General features: G+C 43.9%; 1 protein-coding gene across 3 annotated transcripts in view; it reads left to right on the forward strand.

Annotated features, from left to right (window-relative positions):
* Positions 1 to 22755, forward strand: part of PRKCH (protein kinase C eta) — a 185728-nt gene that overhangs the window by 116750 nt on the left and 46223 nt on the right. For all 3 annotated transcript variants that reach the window (XM_056545930.1, XM_056545928.1, XM_056545929.1), the window contains exon 10: positions 20238 to 20392. In XM_056545930.1, the coding sequence (XP_056401905.1) occupies positions 20238 to 20392 (155 nt within the window). The remainder of the gene's footprint in view (positions 1 to 20237; positions 20393 to 22755) is intronic.

A 22755-nucleotide genomic window follows, 5' to 3' on the forward strand; every position in this document is an offset into this window, starting at 1 on the left:
TGTAAAAAAAAAATACCAAACCACAGAATTGCAATTTTTATAATATCCCAGGAAATTTTTTTTTAAAGTCAGATCAATACCAAAATGGTACTGATACAAAAAACTGATTGTCACAAAAAAAATAGCCCTCATACAGCCTGGTATGCGAAAATAAAAAATAAAATAAAAAGCTACAGGGGTCAAAAAATGGCAATTAAAAAAATTCAAAAAAGTTATATATTTGTAAAACATAACGGAAACTATACAAGTCTGGTATTGCTCTAATCAGGCCGACCTAAAGTATCAAAACAACAAGATGTTGTTGAAAAATTATCATTATAGTAGGTAGTTATGGCTATTGTTGGGCGAGAAGAAAAAAATTTGAGTGTAAAAGCGAAAATTGGTCCAGACAAGTGGATCGTCATGAGGGACAAGTAGATTTTTGCTCTGTTTTAGTCCCGTGGACAAGTAGTTTATTAAATTTCCACACCCCTGGACAGTTTTGACGGAAAGTGAGACAAAATTTTGTTGCATTTGCACTAGTATATCTGGGCCCAAACGTTTCTGTATATGTTGTGCATTTTTACTGCCTGTGTGCCCCACACCAATGTAGCTCGTAGCTGGCATAGGTTTCAAAGTGTTGGATTGTTGTGGGTGGTGTGAATGGCACACAATACAATTACAAACATTGCAAGCTAAAACTTTCCCTGGAGCCCAGTTCTTCTCAGTGGATCATCACAAGCTTAGAAGTGCCGCTGTATATGTATTGATCTGTGGTTACACTATTAAAATCCATAGACAGAGATTCAACTACTTCTGCTTCTGTTAAAGGAGATGTCCGGTGCTCACTTTACTTATTTTATCCGTTCCGGGCTGAAAAATAAAAGAAACATTTTTTATCTTACCTGCCTAGGCTCCCCCAGTGCTTCAGTACAGGTGTTCGGTCCCCGGGCTATATTCTTCTTACTTAGCCCGGTACATCACACGGAGCTTCAACCTATCACCGGCCGCAGCGATGTCCCGCCTCGGCCAGTGATAGGCTGAAGCTCCGTGTGACGTGCCGGGCTAACAGGAAGTAAGAAGAATACAGCCCGGGGACCAAACACCTGTACCGGAGCACCGGGGGAGCGTAGGCAGGCAAGAGAAAGCTTATTTTCTTCTTTTTTTGCAGCCCGGAACGGATACAATAAGAAAAGTGAGCACCGGACATCTCCTTTAATGTCAGGATGAGCCTCCACCTCCTGGACTCCTGCTCACTCTATAAACCAGTGTTTCCCAACCAGGGTGCCTCCAGGTGTTGCAAAACTACAAATCCCAGCATGCCTGGACAGCCAAAGGCTGTCCAGGCATTCTGGGAGTTGTAGTTTTGCAACACCTGGAGGCACCCTCGTTGGGAAACGCTGCTATAAACGTGCTGCACCCGTCTTATAAGGACATAAGTCAGACCTGTGTACGGCTGAGACCACAAAGGCTCCTGCTGACGGCTCCAAGCACGACTTCACTTTAATGTATAGACGTCTTAAGATGTGAGGCAAGAGGTCTTCTGGGTCATCTTTTGGGAATGCCTAAGAATAAACCTTGGACCTACTTAGCACTTTAAGTTTTCAGCGAGTTGGATATCACTGCATTAATCCTGTGGATCAGTAGAGAAGGTGATTTAGGAGCAGGGCAGGCACACTTATGTAATATATATAGAATCTTAAGATATTGATATCGCCACAGTCATTCTCAAGGCTTCAGTAACCTTGGCTTTGCAGGAACAATAACATAGAGACGTTTGTACTGGAACTTATCCATTTTTTACATAATCACCTTCCAAGAGCTAAATGAATAGATATTGTTTTTTGAGGGACAGGTTGTAGTGGTTGGTTTCTATTTGGGTTTAATATAATGTAATTATTCATTTTTGTATAATTTATTTTGTTGGGGAGTGGAACTAAAAAGGGGGGGGGGAAAAAAACTGGTCAATTATGCCATTGTATTTTGAGGTTATTGGTTGTTGGCGGTGGTTGTTGGCGGGTGGTGGTTGGTAGGGTTGGTTGTTGCGGTGGTTGGTTGTTGCGGTTGTTGGTTGTAGCGGTTGTTGGTTGTAGCGGTTGTTGGTTGTAGCGGTTGTTGGTTGTAGCGGTTGTTGGTTGTAGCGGTTGTTGGTTGTAGCGGTTGTTGGTTGTAGCGGTTGTTGGTTGTAGCGGTTGTTGGTTGTAGCGGTTGTTGGTTGTAGCGGTTGTTGGTTGTAGCGGTTGTTGGTTGTAGCGGTTGTTGGTTGTAGCGGTTGTTGGTTGTAGCGGTTGTTGGTGGTAGCGGTTGTTGGTGGTAGCGGTTGTTGGTGGTAGCGGTTGTTGGTGGTAGCGGTTGTTGGTGGTAGCGGTTGTTGGTGGTAGCGGTTGTTGGTGGTAGCGGTTGTTGGTGGTAGCGGTTGTTGGTGGTTGCGGTTGTTGGTGGTTGCGGTTGTTGGTGGTTGCGGTTGTTGGTGGTTGCGGTTGTTGTTTTTATTACTGTTTTTTATTTGCAGCAAACTCTTGCAGCTCTCTGCTGAATCACGAGCACAGTGCTCTCTGCTGACATCTCTGTCCATTTTAGGAACTGTCCAAAGTAGGAGAAAATCCCCATAGCAAACATATGCTGCTCTAGACAGTTCCTAAAATGGACCGAAATGTCAGCAGAGAGCACTGTGCTCGTGATGTCAGCAGAGAGCATTGTGTTCCAAAAAGAAAATAATTTCTTCTGTAGTATTCAGCAGCTAATAAGTACTGGAAGGATTAAGATTTTTTAATAGAAGTCATTTGCAAATCTGTTTAACTTTCTGGCACCAGTTGATAAAAAAAAAATAAAAAAAGGTTTCCACTGGAGTAACTACACTAATGTACACAGCCAAACAAAAACAGACACCACATGCATTGCTGCTTTTTTTATTTTTTATAATGCAAGTCAATGGAAAACAGATTCTGGCATACAGAGGAATCCATTTAACATACAGTTATACAACCCCCCCCAAGAAGACTACTTTTTAGTGTAATTTTGGGTGGTCATTTCAAAGAGGTTTCACTGTATACATTTTAGTATAAAAGGTATATGTGAAATGTAAATACAAACGCAGTGTCAACCGCAGTTTCCACCGGAGTACCCCTTTTAACTATGCTCTTGTTTACAGCAAAATAAACATAATGAAATGGAAACACAACAGATTGTGAAGTGAATGAGTCAATACTACCTATAACCTGTGGGCAGGTGTGGCACTGTTTATAAAAAAAAAAAAAAAAAAAATGCTTAAAGGGTAGCTCCCACCATCCTATTTTTTTCTGTCCCTGCCTATTGCCAATCTATCCCTAACCCCCTCCCTGCTTTTAATTTTTATTTTTACTATATTAAAAATAACTTTTTTTTCTGCCTGGTAGTGTGCTCACTACCAGGCAGACTTCCCCAGCAGGCACCACGTCACTGATGCCTGCTGGGGGGGGGGGACTTCCGCCCCTAGTTCATCTACACAGGGTGCCTCCAGCTGTTTCACCACTACAACTCCCAGCTTGCCCTGACATCTATTGGCTGTCAGGGCATGTTGGGAGTTTTAGTATTGAAACAGCTGGAGGCACCCTGTGTAGATAAACTATTAGCTAGTTACATGCGGCGCTATGGCGCTAGCCCGTTCCCTCCGTTTCCCCCCCCCCGCGCCATACCCCATTCCCTCCATCACAAACCCCCCTCCCGCATACCCCGTTCCCTCATTACACTTACTGCAGAGTCCGGGCAGCGGGCGTGCAGGGACAGCGGCGGTGACGAGGCGGCGGCGATGTGCGGGAGGAGTGGCCTCCCAGCCAGTGGCCGGGGAGCCAATGCGCTCACTTCCGTCTATCTGATTGACAGGCAGGGAGCGAGTGCAGCCTAACTGAAAAAGGACTGATTGCCACTCCAAAATCAGTCCTTTTTCAGGCGTGACGTCACGCCAGGCTGCAGCCGGCCACTAGGAGGGAGACCCCTAGTGGCCGGTTTTCAAATGTAAATTAAACCATTTTAATAAAAAATAATAATAAATAATAAAAGTATATTAGAGATATTGTTACAATAAGACCGTGCTTCAATTATTCCAATCATTTATAAAAAAATTTGTTATGATATCTTATATTCTACTCTCACAGGGCCCTTGTGGGAGAAGAAACAATGTTAAAATTCAAATAAAAAAATATATAGCATCATGCAAAAATATTCTATATGCCACTTTAGTTATGTTAGTTATTATTAGTATTGCAAGTTGTGTCCATTAATGGACACCGATATACTTAGGAAATGTAACTGTCCTTTATGTTGTAGCAATAGTCGCTACGATGATGTTACAATAATGAATTGTCTCTGGTTGGATTATTTGAGTGCACTACAAACTGTAGCAAATGATGTAATAAACAATGTTTTGTTACCAGTTCCTATGGTTCTCCTTTCTAGTCAGCAATCCCTCGCTGAGCTGCAGATGAACTTGCAGAGATGTGTGCTGGCATGCACAGACGGTGGCTGGTCCTGACGGCGCAGGGCCCGGGTGATGCCGCCCGATGATACCGAGGAAATGGATGCAGAGCCTCGTGTTTTCAGCGTCTGACGTCAGGAGTCTTGCAAACCATAGGAGCTGAAACTGATTGAGTCCAGACTTAGAGGTAGGTAAGTCCTGGAAGTGGATTGCTCACTCAGAGCTGTAGGAACTGTCCAGAGTGCAGAGTGTAGCCAACCAGAGTCCTTGCAGTAATTACTTTTTGAGCAACAAGTGGCATAAGTGGCATAAATAAAAATATTAAAAATAACTAGACTCGTTTCAGGGTGCTTAATAATGTCTGACCCTTTCTTCAGTAGTCATGACTACTGAAGAAAGGGTCAGACATTATTAAGCACCCTGAAACGAGTCTAGTTATTTTTAATATTTTTATTTATGCCACTTTTTGCTCAGAAAGTTATTACTGCAAGGACTCTGGTTGGCTACACTCTGCACTCTGGACAGTTCCTACAGCCCTGAGTGAGCAATCCACTTCCAGGACTTACCTACCTCTAAGTCTGGACTCAATCAGTTTCAGCTCCTATGGTTTGCAAGACTGCTGACGTCAGACGCTGAAAACACGAGGCTCTGCATCCATCTCCTCGGTATCATCGGGCGGCATCACCCGGGCCCTGCGCCGTCAGGACCAGCCGCCGTCTGTGCATGCCAGCACCCATCTCTGCAAGTTCATCTGCAGCTCAGCGAGGGATTGCTGACTAGAAAGGAGAACCATAGGAACTGGTGACAAAACATCGTTAATTACATCATTTGCTACAGTTTGTAGTGCACTCAAATAATCCAACCAGAGACAATTCATTATTGTAACATCATCGTAGCGACTATTGCTACAACATAAAGGACAGTTACATTTCCTAAGTATATCGGTGTCCATCAATGGACACAACTTGCAATACTAATAATAACTAACATAACTAAAGTGGCATATAGAATATTTTTGCATGATGTTATATATATTTTTTTCCATATTCAAAGTTTTATTGAAGTTTTTTAACAATGGTGCATCAAAAACAGCATTGCAAATATAAATCTGTATGAGGTACATATGCACTTAAGTAACTAAACAAGAGTAAGAAGCATAAAAATAAAACCTACTGTATGTCAGCCTTCCAAAATATCAAGACACCATTATGTATAGACAGTAGGCAAGCGATCGTCGTGAAAATAAGGACAGGTTGCTAGTATAGAGCGGTGCGCAATGTATTTCTGGAGTGTGTGTCTAAGGCACAATCGGTATCTAATACTAGCAGAGATAGTGGTCATTCGCTATGTCGTCTGTACTGCGTACATACATATCAGGTAGTCTTACATCACAAGTCTACTGGCACAAGTGGCAGGGCCGTGTCACTTCGATAAAAGTACGGTCTGATGGCTACATACTCTTGTGGAGAAGAAGAACAAGTATAAGAGGCTCAGGAGTAGAAGAACAAAAAGAGGAGGAGAGAGAGAGATGGGTGATGGGAGTAGGGTTTACTGAGGGGTACACACAAGAAGACAAGGAGAGGGGGTGTGGACGGATCACTAGAAGGAGGGTAAGACTCACCTTGCAAGCCGGATCGGTTACTCTCCCTTTGGCAAAGTCCAGTCAGTTTGGAGTTATACATTTTTTTTATTTGTATTTTAACATTGTTTCTTCTCCCACAAGGGCCCTGTGAGAGTGGAATATAAGATATTATAACACATTTTTAATAAATTATTGGAATAATTGAAGCACGGTCTTATTGTAACATTATTAGTATTTAAACACTAACCTTGAGGTGGGGGATACTGTTTTTCTGTTCTTTTGATATATTTAACACACCGGGGTATAGGTGTGTACCCCATATCACCTCGGTAAGTGTATAATTGTGAGCTGCACCAACAAATTTTCTCTTATATTAGAGATATGTTGTAGTACATAAGTACTACAACATATCAAAAAATAAAGTTGGTGACCGTGCCCATTTAACTAAATTTAAACACCCCTTAACTAAAGCCATTCCATGACTTACATATAAATAATTTTGCATTGGGAATTTTCAGTGAAAATTAGAAAAGCATTTAGAAATTTATGTTTTTTTTGTTATGAGTTTCTACCATCACTGGTGATGATCCAGCTTTCCTTGAGTTCAGAATGGCACATCTGCCTCTCTATGCAGCATGGAACAGTTTCTTACTGGACTTGGATGGGTATATTGACACCATATAAATGACTATATACTTTTCAGGCCGGTCTGGTGTTTGGATTCTTTAGTAAACACTTGCCTGCTGTATGTTTTTATCTCAGCAGTGCAATTGTGGCTTCTCTCTTTTTTAGATATGGAGACAAGAACTTCCGCATGTGGGCGTTTTTCCTTGTAATATGTTGACCACTCTTACATTTCCTGTTGACTCGTGTGTGTTAGACTCAGACATCCTCCAACAGCTGCCAAAGTACTTTACACTATAGTCAATACCTGAGTGTCATTTCATCAGTGTATCCCTAGTTGACACAATGGAGTAATACGTTTTGCATTTGAAGGGTATATACATATTTGCTACTATTTGTATTGATCTGTTTCTTTAAAAAAATAAAAATAATAACCGTTCTAATGTCCCTCGGAGTGCCCATTTCCAGTATCTTCAGCTGCGGTTCATGCGCAGTTTGGCTCCCTGGATGTTACTCCGATGTGGAGTTGCTCCTGAGTGCCACCGACCTCTCCAAGGTGCTGACGCAGGCGTATGCCTTGCTTCAGTCTGCGGGTCCTGATCCATTTGCCTTGGCCTATCTGAAGTGGGTGGAGGATGTCCCTGAGCTCTGAGGAGCAGTGGAAAGAGGTTGCATTAACATATTATGCTACAGTGATTAGTGCCCGAGATATGCTTATTCAGTCGAGATTCATTCTCCGTCTTTACTATACCCCTGTTTAAACTTTTTCGTATTGGTGTTTCTCCTTTTGGATGTCTGTTTTCACTGTACGATTGATATAGGGTTTCCATTTGTATTAAACCCCGAGGTCTGTTTGTTAGGACTGATCAATGGTTTAGAGTCGGGTTTCTATAGGCGTATTCTTATGTTTTCTCCTGTTCTGTGCCCGTAAGGTTGTGATTATGGCCTGGAAGGATCCCTCGATCCCTCCTATTTCTCGTTGGTTCAACCTGTTTGATAGACGTGTTCCGCTGTATAGAACCTTATATATCAGTTGTAAGTGCCCAAAGAAATTCCACAGTCACATTTTTTCCCCTCAGTAGGTTGGAGTATTTATTGAAGTATATGCAGGTGGAAGGAGGGTGCTCTGGGATGTGTGGGTGGTGTGTGCTTGTGGTTGTGTGTTCGTAACTTGTTGGGCGGTTATGCCCCTGTGCGTACAATGTGATATTGTAGTGTACAGAGAATTTGCCCTTTATGAGGTTGTGTTGTTATCCTGCTTCTAATTACCTGTGTATGGTTTGAATTGTGTTTGTTACAGTTGGGTGCTCTTGTGGTGCTCTCTGGAGTGTTATTATGGTGGTCTGTTTTTTTTTCTCTTTCTAATGCCTTAAATACTTAAAAAAATAAAATAAAAAATTAAACAACTTTGTAAATAGTCCTGATCACTGAACACAAGTACCTCCTCCCACCAGCCTAGAGATTTGCATAACTGGGGCACACTGGCTCATTGCCCATTGCGTTCACTCTCAGCTGGTGGAAGGTGCGTCTGTGAAATAAGTTGTTTCTGGTGACAGTAAAATGGAGCAGTTCGATGACAAATTGTCTCCTCCCCCCCCCCCCCCTTCCCTTAATGCAGGAATTGCACCCAAATTGGTACACCCCCTTCCTGGCACCTTTCTCCCCACGCCCTGTTATTTACATGTGAAATTCCCAATTCCTTGGGCATCTGTAATGGGTCTTGTGTGTAGTCTATTCAGACTCTGTTCATTTAGTCTGACACTTATCCTATTCGTGCAATGGGATAAGCCTTTATTTGCAGATTGTTCATCCTATATGTGAATGAATCTCCGATACCACTGAGCTTCCTGTCCTGTAATCCGCTAAGCACAGCTAAATACTAGCCCTATTGTGACAGTTGTTGATAGCACCGGGAACTGTACCCGGGCGCTACCTAGCAATGACAGACGCTTAGCATCAGCTGAACGCGCCCCCTGGATATGATGTCAAGATCCGGAAGTGGTGCGAGATGCTTTGGAGAGCGCGAGTTCCCCACGAGTTCCGCCACATTTAAAGCTCTGGGGTCCGCCGCACATGTCAGCCAGGACACCCATTGGCATGCCACGCCCCCCACCACTATGGGTACGCGCCCTGGGATACCAGCACTGCGGCCTAGGTAGACTGTGAGTATCTGTACCTGGCAGCAGACAGCCGCTGTCAGGGATTAGCATTTCCATTTAGCACACCGCTATAGGACCAGGTATGTGCTGATATTTTCTGAGACTCGCTGGTCTTACTCTTAGATTAGCTGCTGAATACTACAGAGGAAATTCTTTTCTTTTTGGAACACAGTGCTCTCTGCTGACATCACGAGCACAGTGCTCTCTGCTGACATCACGAGCACAGTGCTCTCTGCTGACATCTCTGTCCATTTTAGGAACTGTCCAGAGCAGCATATGTTTGCTATGGGGATTTTCGGGACAGTTCTTCAAATGGACAGAGATGTCAGCAGAGAGCACTGTGTTACAAAAAGAAAAGAATTTCCTCTGTAGTATTCAGCAGCTAATAGGTACTGGAAGGATTAAGATTTTTTAATAGAAGTAATTAATAGAATTAAAAATCTATTTAACTTTCTGGCACCAGTTGGTTAAACTGGAGTACCCCTTTAATCTGATTTATGTCCCTAGTCTAAAGTTTGAAGGTGGGAGACATGGCCGGCAAGTTGCAAGTAGAAGCTTTTGGTATCATATGGTTTCCTGTGCAGATAAATTGCATTTGGGTTTACATTGGGTGAACTCTAATGCAAAGGATCTGCAGCATTTACACTAGCGGTGTACATAGGTGCCAATTTCTATATTTCTGTATGGATTGAAATCTTGTTTTATGATGATTAATGTAATGTATCTCTTGGATTTTTTTATTTTCACAATAAAATTGTACAAACAGCAAGTCGGTTGTTAGCTCACTTGGGGGCGAGGTGCACGGTCCAACTTTAAGCAAGCAGAAGAAGAAATGGAACGGCCGGCACGCTTTAAACTCTTGGTTTATTTCAGCTTTAAAATCAACAGGAACAAGGTAGACATACATGGTTGACGCGTTTCGAGTCAGACTCTTTAACGAAACCTGTGGCATGCATGTACTTGTAACATATTTATAGTCAGAGGGCGGGAGGGGGAGTGGATAGTGATGGTCAACACCCCAACAGGTGCGGACCTCCGCCCTCTGACTATACATATGTTACAAGTACATGCATGCCACAGGTTTCGTTGAAGAGTTAGACTCGAAATGCGTCAACCGTGCATGTTGACGGTATTTACCTTGTTCCTGTTGATTTTAAAGCTGCAATAAACCTGCAGTTTTAAGCGTGCTGGCCGTTCCATAATAAAAAAATATATAACAAAAAAAATAATAAAAAAATCTATAAATCTCAGCTAAACTCGCATTTGCGTGTGGAAATTTACCTGCGGTACAAGTTTAAAATCTGCACTTTGTCAATTTGTATTCCATATATTGGGTGGAAAAAAAAATCCTGTCTTGTCCCGAGAGCTATTGCCTGTACGTAGAGACAAAATACAGAAAGTGTGGGTGGACAAGCAGAGTTCTTTACAGAGCCCTGCTTTTTCCGGTCTGCACTTCCTGTATTTGTCTCTGCATAGGGACACACAGGCAATAGCTCTTAAAACTTTTTTTTTTTTGTTACCCAAAAATGTTATCTTCTACATTTATATAAAAAGATTTTTGCAAATGACACTCTGCATAGCACTGCATGGGAGATGTGAATGTAGTCAGGTGAGCGTATAATTAACCCTCTCCTGGCCGCTCAATCGGTCCACTTGCTTCTAGTTTCTGGACAGTGAACCATGATCCTATACAAGATGCATGCTTCTTTTTAAGCTCTGCTTTGTTTTGAAGTGTGTGGCTACAGGCTTCAGAAATAGATGTACAGTGTTCTAGGGCTGAGGGATGGAATGTGGAGACAAGTATTTTTACTCCTGTGCCTTGTGATAGATACAACCCCTCCATTATAGGATAAGAGGCGATGACTTGAACTTGTGTGTCAGGTCAGGTGACATTTGCCTCATGAGCTTCATACTGTACATGTCACACATGGTTTTACTGCAAGAACAGGAGACCAAGAGGTAATATAATCCCATCTATAAGGGGAATGTAAGTTGCTTATTTGAGGATCTCCCTATTGTAACCAGAGAAGGGTCACTACTACGACAAAACACCTCGCCTTAGAGAACCCATGACAGTAAAACTGCAAAGTCTGTTGAAACCGGCTACTGCCAACCCTGTGATGCTTGGAGGTGTAGGTAGGAGCTGTGATGTATACTATAGGTACGGTGTCCATTTTAGGACATGGTCAGTCGTCAGCTGTACCTTCATCCTCCTTCAGGCAAAACAGCGTCCCGCCTCCTCCCTCAGACCAATCTCCATCAGGCATCAGCCTCAATTCCCTCCTCCCTCCTTTGTCATCCTAAAGTCTCTCATCCAAAACTCCGTCATCCTAAAGTCTCTCATCCAAAACTCCGTCATCCTAAAGTCTCTCATCCAAAACTCCGTCATCCTAAAGTCTCTCATCCAAAACTCCGTCATCCTAAAGTCTCTCATCCAAAACTCACTCATCCAAAACTCCGTCATCCCTCAGACGAAAAACCTTCCTGCCGTGTAGCAGTGCCGAGTCAGTGTCGGCTCTCTGCTATACGGGTTCTGCTGTACATGCTATTCAATGTCTACACTGCTATATAGTGCTGTGCAGCATCAGCTCTGCGTCTGAGCGAGACTCGTCTGAGGCATGACAGCGTTTTGGATGAGGGAGTTGTGGCTGAAGGATGAGGTTCGAGGGAGGAGACGGAGCGCTGTTTTCCTGACTGAGGACAGAGGTATGGCTGACGACTGACGATGTCCTAAAATGGACACTGTATATAGGTGGTGCTCTGTATACTTGGAGTTATGGTCTAGTGTGGAGATCCCGCTAGTCCATATGATATGCAATTACGTAGAATAGTAGAGAACGACACTATATAATATTTCAGGTAAAATCTTGAAAACTTTATTGTATTTCTTTCAAAATCATTCCTGTCGGCAGGCATGCATAAGCCTGATAGTATCCCTTCTCGAAGACTAAAGGAAACTCAAAATATATGGTAGAAAATCCTGAGGTGCCTTAATAAAACTTAGCTTTTAACATTAGTTAAAAAATACCCAAATACACATAGTCAATCCCACAAAAAGAATGTAATTAAATAAAGAACTGAATGACCACGATTTCAACATTAAATATCAGCCTGCCATTCAATTAATAGAAATGCTACATTATAGATGATAAAACATAACACTATTCTCATATAGAATATGGATTAACTCCACTGAGAAATACCCCTTCCCAACGCATTTTTGTGCATGTGCACTTTAAATCTGGCACAGGAACTTCCTCAGGGGAAGAGACTAGGGACTTGTGCAAAAAGCATATACACATTACATAAGATGCTTATCAATACATAGACCGACTGTTGAGACCCAATTAGCTCCTAGCAGGCTATAACTACCCCTCCCCCTTTATACAATAATTAATTAAATAATAACTGACACAACAACATTTCAACTTTTTATGGGTGGGGATCGGCCACAGCTTTATTTATAAAATTACTTATATAAATAACAATTCTACTGTAACAAAGACACCGATTGGCTTCTTGCCAACCCGAGAGGTGCTGCCACACTGTCCTGTGTGGAGGTCTACCCCGGGTTGACCCCGCTTTCACCGTCTTCTTACCGCCAAGCTGTGACTTACAATAAACAGAGATACAAAAAGGGAGGGAGGGAGGGCAAAACTCCGGGTCCTGGGCAGATTGAGGGGGGAAGGGAGGCACCACAGCTATAAATACCCAGGGGAGGGCCCCTGAAAGCCCGGGAAACTATTAAACCCCTGATTGGTGCACTCCTTCCCCCCCACCCATGGGACATACCACTATAGTTACCAACAAGTTTTTTACAGATGGGGGAGGGGGCTAAAAACCTTGCCTGTATATTTCTTAACCCCTTAACTGCTCACCAGTCAGAGGGCAAGCTAGTTATGCACAGCTTGCCCCTCCAGACTGTTGAGACCCAATTAGCTCCTAGCAGGCTATAACTACCCCTCCCCCTTTATACAATAATTAATTAAATAATAACTGACACAACAACATTTCAACTTTTTATGGGTGGGGATCGGCCACAGCTTTATTTATAAAATTACTTATATAAATAACAATTCTACTGTAACAAAGACACCGATTGGCTTCTTGCCAACCCGAGAGGTGCTGCCACACTGTCCTGTGTGGAGGTCTACCCCGGGTTGACCCCGCTTTCACCGTCTTCTTACCGCCACGGAGGAGACCAGTTAGCCCTACACTGGGCTCCGACCCCCACCCAAGAGATACTGGATAGCCAACACCTGGGGCCACCTCAGCCCCCCCGGACACACACAACACATTTCCTCTCCAGGAAATCCACCCAACACATTTCCTCTCCAGGAAAACTGCCCAACACGTTTCCTCTCCAGGAAAACCGAGGTACCTGCCGTCAGGACCTATTTCTTATATAAATTTGTATTCATTCATTTTATTGATTAATCTTTTTTTTTTTTTTTTTTTTTAATAACTCTTGTGCGAACACATCTCCCAGACTCACCCATACATCGAAGAGATCCGCAGCACTCGCACCACCTTGCGGAAAAAAGCTCGCAAAACATAACACATATGGGAAACATCAAACTGGGCAAAAATAGCAACGCAACATGCAGATCGCCAGCGCCCCACGCGCTGCGCTACCCTCTCCGGAAACCAAGCCATCTCCGCTGGTCCCGATACAAAAGAGGGCGAATCTCAAACTCACAACACCCCATCCTATCAAAGAAAAGCACAACCCAAAACAGACAAAAAACTCGAAACTGAATAATCGGGGACGTGGAGCAAAAAAGAAAAAGGGGGGGGCCCCACAGCCGCCCCGTCAAGCAATAGGACGACAACCCGAAAAAACAGTCATTCGCTGACCCCCATGCAGCACAAGCTGTGCTACCTGGATCGCCGAAGCAGTCTCGGACAAAAAAGGGGGCATTTAATTTTTATAATATATATATTTTTTTTTATGTTTTTTTTTTTTATTACTGTGTTGCAAATTGCACAAAATAGGCACCCAAAAAACAGACACCCCAGTCCCAGATGAGGAGAAAGGAAGTGCCCCATCCACATAGCCCCGAAAAAAGCCAGCGCAAACCTCGGGGAGCAAAACGACGCATAAGCGACAACCAAAAATCCGACCCGCAGCTGCCACCAAGTGACCCAAAACTGATAGGAAAAACCGGTCGCCGACAGCAAGGCCACCCACTCGCGGGCCCAGCCACTAGGTACGCACCAACATCCCACCAACCGCAAAGTAGAAAAGAAAAATTTACACCCCGCCATGCGCCAACCGCACCCCACTGAGTCGCAGCACAGTGGGAAAGCCACCCACCAGTTTTCTCCTTTTTTTTTTTTACTTTTTTTTTTTGAATAGAAGGTGATTCACATGAACAGGTGAAGATACCCGGCGTCATCTACTAAGAATGTTATTTGGATGCACAGAGAACACAGCCCAAATCTCGAACCTCCTTGGAGAGGTGACACAGCAGTGAACTTCCGTCATCACATCATATGAAAATGAAATAGGAATAAACATCAGAGCCCGGAAGGTTACTACAAAGGGCATTCCAGGTACGAAAAACAAATCCACTATCCACAGACACATTTGGAACCTCCTGGACCCACCTCCACTGTAGACATCCCGGCCTCCACACCACCAACCACTCGCAAACGCCTTACCGTGAGTGTGACCAAGTCGCAAGAGCCACCAAAGCGGACCAAGAAATACACACCAAACTCCACGATGACCCACGGGCCAGCCACACAGGCAAACCTTCCGACTCCGCCCGAGGGAGCAACCTCCGGAACCACTGCCAGAGAAAAACGAGACAAAGCGTCAACACCCAATACCGACCCCAGGGAGCACAGCCCCAAAATAAATAGTAACTCCAAACAGCGAAGCACTAGGCGCAACAAGCCGAACACAGGAAGAAATCCGCAAGAGTAATATCAGTGACAACTCCCCGAATGTAAGACCGACAACACGCCACGATCACTCAAAGCACCCCAGAAAAGAAGAAAAGTAACACCAAATTAGAGCGCTACCAAGCGCAGGGGCCAAGCCAACCCACACAGTATCGTTACAAGTCCAGAACATGAGCTGCCGAAGCAAGCACCCAAAGTCCCACAACCAATACCAAGGCAAAAGCGCTAACAAAACCCAAGCATGGCAGAAACCCACTGACTACCAAGACCCAGGGCTAAACCACCCAGCAGCACCACAGGGAAACCAAACCACACCAACAACCAACCAAACCGGCCACATCCGGAAACAGAGCGAGCTTCCCGTGAGCTGCAACGGGGGACAGAAAGCAGGCCTGTCCACTGCACGACACATGAAAAAACCTCAACCAGCCGAAACGTCAGCCCTTAGCGCACCCGGGGCACATATGCGGGGGCACAGATACCACACACCCTCGGCGGCCAGAGACAACCTGGAGGAAAAAACTCCACCCGGAACCATATTCCACGTGGAACAATCAGGAAACCAGCAAGGACGGTAACCAGGGCACCTAGCGAGCCCCGAAGAAACCAAAACAGAGAAAACGCAATCACACCCTGACCACAGGAAAGCAGCAGACCAACGCCAATGCGGCATGCGGAACCCATGCTAATCTACTCAGTATTGTTCCAATTTTAACATATGCGCTGCCGAAGCGAGCACCAAATATGGAACGCTTCACAATTTGCATGTCAGCCTTGCAACAACAAACCACACCCCCACAAGCGCAGAGCACAGGAGAATCGCCCTCCGGAATACCACCACGAACAGAAAAACTCACAAGGCAAGGCAAACAGAGACTCAAGCGAACCTACCCCCGGAGACTCAAGCGAAACCTACCCATCGAACACATCAGCTAAAGCACCCAAAACGACATACAGAAGTCCCATGCCTACCAGAGATTGGGAAAATACGGAGAGATAAACCAAACAAAAGGGGGAGAAAACCAAAAGAAACAAAACCGTAACTGGGCGGCACCCACCGAATCAGGAAAAGGAACAAGCCGCAGGAGCCAAGTCTGCCAAACCCCGGCCACCCAGAGCGTAAGGCCAAAAGAGCACTCACCGCAGAAAAATTTTTTTTTTTTTTTTTTTTTTACTTTTTTATGATACCCTACCAAAGCACCCTGAAATAGAGGAGGGAAGCAGGATTAGAACTCTGGTCTCCCACACAATACACATTCAACTGATGGCTGCTCAGACCACTGACCTACAGCCAGAACCCAAGAAGAGACGTACCCAACTCCCAACCAGAGACCAAACTCAACATACACACAGAAACAAAAGGACGAACACTGCACAGAACGCAGCCATAAGCACACTAACCGGGTAAGGGGCCAAGCCCCGCATCAGAACACCCACTAATTCCAGAAGATGGCGAAGCCAACAGCTGGAAGAACCACTTCACCACCGCCGCAGGCGTGGGACAAGGCAAGTCGGAGACCGCCAGGTTGCGGGCACTCCGCCACCACACTCACTACCCCTCCACGGGGGGCATTGGAGAGGCAGGAGGAAGAAGGGGGGGGGGAGATCTGGGAACACGGGGCGGAGAGGTGATGGGGGGGTGGGGGGCAGACGCAGTGGGCAGGGGGTGTGGTAAGGGGAGAGGTGCCAGCGTGGCGGAGTGAGAAGCTGGGTAAATGAGAGGGGACGATAGGGGAGCTCAAATAGTTTGCGCCGTAATCCGAAAGAGCCCGCAGTACCCTTGCCATTTTCAGATTTTTTTTTTTTTTTTTGCGGACGCCGTTTTTTAACACATACAGTAGAAAAATTGACCGAATATGCTAAACAGAAATGTCATATGTGTATAAAATTACCAATATTATTTATTATGTATATCACGTGTATAGTGAAATTCAATATTTATTTATTTCTTTTAATTTAAAATTATTTTATTTGAATTATTCATTTATTTATATTTGCGTGCACGCCATAGACGGAACACTTCAAACGACGACATATTGTTATACCCCAGACATGCACGCATGCGGAGATACCACATACATGCATGTCTGCAACACACAGATTTTTTTTTTTTTTTTTTTATATATATATATATATATATATTTTTTTTTTTAGTTATACCTGTATATACATACATACACATATATACACTTTTATTTATTTATTGATTTTTTTTATTTATTTAAATATATATATATATATTTTTTTTTTTTTTTTTTTTGTATTATTTATTTATTTATTATTTTTTTTTTGCATGGGGAAAAGGGGGCAAACCAAACTTTTATTATTGAAGGGTTAAATGACCTTTATTGACTTAAGGTTTAAGGCTTGGAGCAATCAATCAACGAGCGGACGCGCAGGAGGCAGGTAAGTGACCCTCCTGCTGCGTCCCAGCTGATCGGGACAACGCGATTAGATCGCGATTGTCCCGGTCAGCCCGACTGAGCAGCCGGGATGCTTGAAAGTACACCTTCAGATGCGGCGATGAACTTCATCGCCGCGTCTAAAGATGTAATGCCGGACATCTGCCCGATCGGCGATGTCCGGCATAGCATGGGTCCTGGTTGCTAAGAGCAACCGGGACCCCACGGATATAACGCGCGCTCACCTTGTGAGCACGCCTTATATCTGAAGGAGCGCAAATGGACGTTAATAAGCGTCCATTTGCACATAGGGAGTTAAAACAGCAGCAGCCACCCAGGGGGCCGCTGCCTCCAGAGCCAGGGGGGGGGAACGGGGGGGGGGGGGGGGGAACAGGGGGGGGGGGGGAGACGGAGGGGACCGCAAAGAGGCAAAAGAGACGGACGGGGACAGGGGGGGGGACAAGGAAAACAGCAGAGCATGCTCATAAGGAGCACACCCGGAGGGAGGGATCCAGGCACAGGCAGGGGAGAGGGCTTTGGCCTCGGGCAGGGAAGAGGGCAAAAGGAACGGGCAGGACGGGGCTCACAGGGGTCATAGTGGGTAGGAGAGCGGGACTGTGAGAGGTCCGCCAGCCTCCCAAACCCGCCTCGGGTGCAACAGGAGGGGAGGCCAGCTCAGCCATAAGGGAGCATGCCAGCCCTCACCCTCCTGCTCCATCCAGGCCACAAATAAAAGGAAGACACATACCCACCAGCAGTCAAAACTCCGGGTCCTGGGCAGATTGAGGGGGGAAGGGAGGCACCACAGCTATAAATACCCAGGGGAGGGCCCCTGAAAGCCCGGGAAACTATTAAACCCCTGATTGGTGCACTCCTTCCCCCCCACCCATGGGACATACCACTATAGTTACCAACAAGTTTTTTACAGATGGGGGAGGGGGCTAAAAACCTTGCCTGTATATTTCTTAACCCCTTAACTGCTCACCAGTCAGAGGGCAAGCTAGTTATGCACAGCTTGCCCCTCCAGTACACTTAAATCAGCGCCTATAATGCTGTCGCCAGCCAGATAATAGCTCAGGGCTAACCAGCTTTAAAAAAAAAAAAAAAAAAAGGCTACCAATGACGCCCAGCAGGGGACACATTATTATCACCAAGTTTTTTTTCCCGTGTTGATATGACTCCAGCGGGTAGTCACAATGAGACCAGGGGATAAACAGACTCTGCAGGCTCATACAGGGGGGTTTATATAGGCGTATGCCCTGCAGTGGCAGAGCTCCTGGGAGTTCTTGATATGCATCTTATGTAATGCCCAGATGTGCCCATATTATGCTTTTGTGGATCCAACCTAAATGTGCTTCATTGGCCCTGCTTGTTAATTTGCTCAAGTTGTGCCAACCTGGGTGCAGCTTACATGTATATGGGCTTGTAAGTGCATATAGGCCTTATACACTCCATTGTTTGGTTACCTCTTTTGCAAAAGTCATTGTTAATGGTTACAAATCATGTTTTTGGCTAAAGCTCAAGAATATGACAAGTCCTTCTTGTTAAAGTTTGTACACATTCCCAGACTGTTACTGTGTAACACCTAATATGGCTGAAATGTGAAATGAGAGGCACGTTTCAGCGTAACCAGTTGTATCTTGTCAGGAGGAGTTGTGTTACATTCAGTGGCAGCAATGAACTACAGTATGAGATGTTTTTTTAGTTTGTACTCTGACTCTCCTGCTGTGGCAAGACTACTACTCCCAGCATGCCATGACAGCAGCAGGAGAGCCACAGGTTGCCGACCCCAGTTATAAGACACAGGCTAGAGAACACATTCTTAAATTAGCATTCTGATACACTTGTCTTATGTTACAAGGTTATTCACATACATTTTCAATGTAACAGTTACTCAGTTTTTTTCTTTGTGTGCAGTCATCCCCTAGAAATCTAAAACTAAAATATTCCTTTGTAACCTTCATATACAGTGATCCCTCAACTTACAATGGCCTCAACATACAATAGTTTCAACATACAATGGTCTTTTCTGGACCATCGTAAGTTGAAACCAGGCTCAACATGCAATATTACAGACAATCCAGATCTGTGAAACGTGTCAATGGCTAGAAGAACCGACCAATCAGAATTGGCATTCACTGGTAAAACCCCTGTATTACTGAAGTGTATGCACTGACTGGTGTCTGGTAGCGCCCCCTACAGTACAGGGAGGTATTACATGTTCTGTACTCTTTACCTGTATTACTGAAGTGTATGCACTGACTGGTGTCTGATAGTGCCCTCTACAGTACAGGGAGGTACTACATGTTCTGTACACTTTACCTGTATCAGGGTTAGCTGCTCCTTTGGACACCAGGTGAGGGCGACTCCATTACTTTTTTAGGACATTGCCTGTACTGTACAGGACCCTGAAGAAGCTCCTGTCCTCTACATAGACCAGTGTTTCCCAAGCAGGGTGCCCCCAACTGTTGCAAAACTACAACTCCCAGCATGCCCGGACAGCCTTTGGCTGTCCGGGCATGCTGGGACTTGTAGTTTTGCAACAGCTGGAGGCTCCCTGCTTGGGAAACACTGACATAGACAGTGATTACAGCTCCCAGCAGATCTTTCTTACTTTTATATGTAAGGATTTGCTTTATCTATATTAGTTATCTACTTATTTTTCTTTAATCCTCACTTTTTCCTATTTTTTTTATGACATTTTGGTGCCTTTAGAACCAATTACCAGGTTTCCATAGAGTTCTGGTCTCAACATACAATGGTTTCAACATACAATGGTCATCCTGGAACCAATTAATATTGTAACTTGAGGGTCCACTGTAGTAAAATAAGCTATAGAATGTCTGGTGTTTTTTTTTTATTTTTGTAACATTTTTAAAAGGTGTACAAGTTACAGTATTTTAGGAGCAATAAGTACATAAGGTTCAAACCATACATACAGCACAAAGTCAGAAATGTGACATCTAAAGTGCCCATTACAGTGATAGTACATAAATAACCGTAACAGTAGTAACATTTTAACAAAACAATAAAGGCCTGCACTCGCTCTATAATTTGGATTAAAGCAAGGATAAATGGGAGATTATCAATAAATTTAAATGTAACTATCTTCTCTTCTTTTTTCAAAGGGCCGACTGTTTTTTGTGATGGAGTTTGTCAATGGGGGGGACTTGATGTTCCACATACAGAAATCTCGGCGGTTCGACGAAGCCAGGGCTTGTTTCTACAGTGCCGAAATCACATCAGCCCTCATGTTCCTTCATGAGAAAGGAGTGCTTTACAGGTAAGAAATGAATCTGTCACTTAAGCCCTTAACGACGCAGGACGTATATTTACGTCCTGCGCCGGCTCCCGCGATATGAAGCGGGATCGCGCCGCGATTCCGCATCATATCGCGTCGGTCCCGGCGCTCATCAACGGCCGGGACCCGCGGCTAATACCACACATCGCCGATCGCGGGGATGTGCGGTATTAACCCTTTAGAAGCGGAGGTCAAAGATGACCGCTGCTTCTAAAGCGAAAGTGAAAGCATCCCGGCTAGTCAGTCGGGCTGTTCGGGACTGCCGCGGTGAAATCGCGGTGTCCCGAACAGCTGACCGGACACCAGGAGGGCCCTTACCTGCCTCTTCGGTGTCCGATCGACGAATGACTGCTCCATGCCTGAGATCCAGGCAGGAGCAGTCAAGCGCCGATTACACTGATCACAGGCATGTTAATACACGCCAGTGATCTGTGTAAGAGATCAGTGTGTGCAGTGTTATAGGTCCCTATGGGACCTATAACACTGCAAAAAAAAAGTAAAAAAAAAGTAAAAAAAAAGTGTTAATAAAGGTCATTTAACCCCTTCCCTAATAAAAGTTTGAATCACCCCCCTTTTCCCATAAAAAAAAATAAAACAGTGTAAAAAAATAAATAAATAAACCTATGTGGTATCGCCGCGTGCGTAAATGTCCGAACTATAAAAATATATAATTAATTAAACCGCACGGTCAATGGCGTACGCCCAAAAAATTCCAAAGTCCAAAAAAGCGTATTTTGGTCACTTTTTATACCATTAAAAAATGAATAAAAAGTGATCAAAAAGTCCGATCAAAACAAAAATCATACCGATAAAAACTTCAGATCACGGCGCAAAAAATGAGTCCTCATATTGCCCTGTACGTGGAAAAATTAAAAAGTTATAGGGGTCAGAAGATGACATTTTTAAACGTATAAATTTTCCTGCATGTAGTTAGGATTTTTTCCAAGTGCGACAAAATCAAACCTATATAAGTAGGGGATCATTTTAACCGCATGGACCTACAGAATAATAAGGTGTCATTTTTACCGAAATATGCACTGCGTAGTAACGGAAGCCCCCAAAAGTTACAAAATGGCGTTTTTTCTTCGATTTTGTCGCACAATGATTTTTTTTTTTCCGTTTCGTCGTGCATTTTTGGGTAAAATGACTAATGTCACTGCAATGTAGAATTGGCAACGCAAAAAATAAGCCATAATATGGATTTTTAGGTGGAAAATTGAAAAGGTTATGATTTTTAAAAGGTAAGGAGGAAAAACGAAAGTGCAATAACTGAAAAACCTTGAGTCCTTAAGGGGTTAAAGGGGTTATCCAGGAATAGAAAAACGGAGCTAATTTCTTTCAAAAACAGCTCCACGTCTGTCCCCAGTGTGTGTGTTGTATTACAACTTGGCTCCATTCACTTTAATGGAACTGTTTTTGAAAGCAATTAGCTCTGTTTTTCGATTCCTGGATAACCCCTTTAACACCTAGATATTCAGATGTGACTGCAGGTAACGCCCATATCCCTTCCCCCCCCCCTAAGAGTATGTGCTCCTTGGAGTATTGCTACTGCTGATTTAGCTTCAAATCCACTATGAATTTGCAGCAAAATCCAAATATGTTGCAGAGATTTTTCTGTTATTTCGTGGATTCCATCAAAGGGGTGGAGGGGATCCATGGTAAAAATTCAAGGCTCTCTAAATCAGTAGCATGCTCCATTTTGATGGGAAAAAAAAACCCCATCCAGAGCATGTATTAGACTTGTTAAAACTTATTCACATGTATTGTGCTGTGATCTGCTACAGATTTTACCTGTGCAAAGCCACAGAATTAATCCACCACCAATTTGCTTTATGTAAATTTAGCCTAACCTGCTCTAAGGTTAAGGGTTAATGAATACAGATGAACGAAATGGTCGGAACTGATTTCGCGCTGAAATTTTGGGATTTCTTTGTGGCAAATTGGTGAAATAGTCCAAACCTCTGAATATTGAACAGGGAGGTGTATACAGTATGCCTCGATGCTCAGTTCGTATTCATTTTAACTTAGTTGCAAAGCATACAATGTATGCCTTGCCATTTTGTACTTACAGGAGCATTTTGTACTTACAGGAGAGTAGATTCGGCAGTGCCCTACACCGTTAAACAGTTTAACTTTTTGGCACCAGTTGATTTAAAAAAAAAAAAAAAAATTCCACCAAAGTACCCCTTTAAGTAGAATTGCTGATTTACCTCATTCATTTATAGTATCTATAATTTTGTGTATGTAATCCAAGGTTTTACTGGGTGCTGCAGGTGTCCAGCCTGTTAAATTGTCTTATGTCCCTATAAGCACCAAGTGAAGCTGATTAATCCAACCAACAGATA

This window comes from Hyla sarda, chromosome 11 (genome assembly GCF_029499605.1).
Source record: "Hyla sarda isolate aHylSar1 chromosome 11, aHylSar1.hap1, whole genome shotgun sequence".
NCBI lineage: Eukaryota > Metazoa > Chordata > Amphibia > Anura > Hylidae > Hyla > Hyla sarda.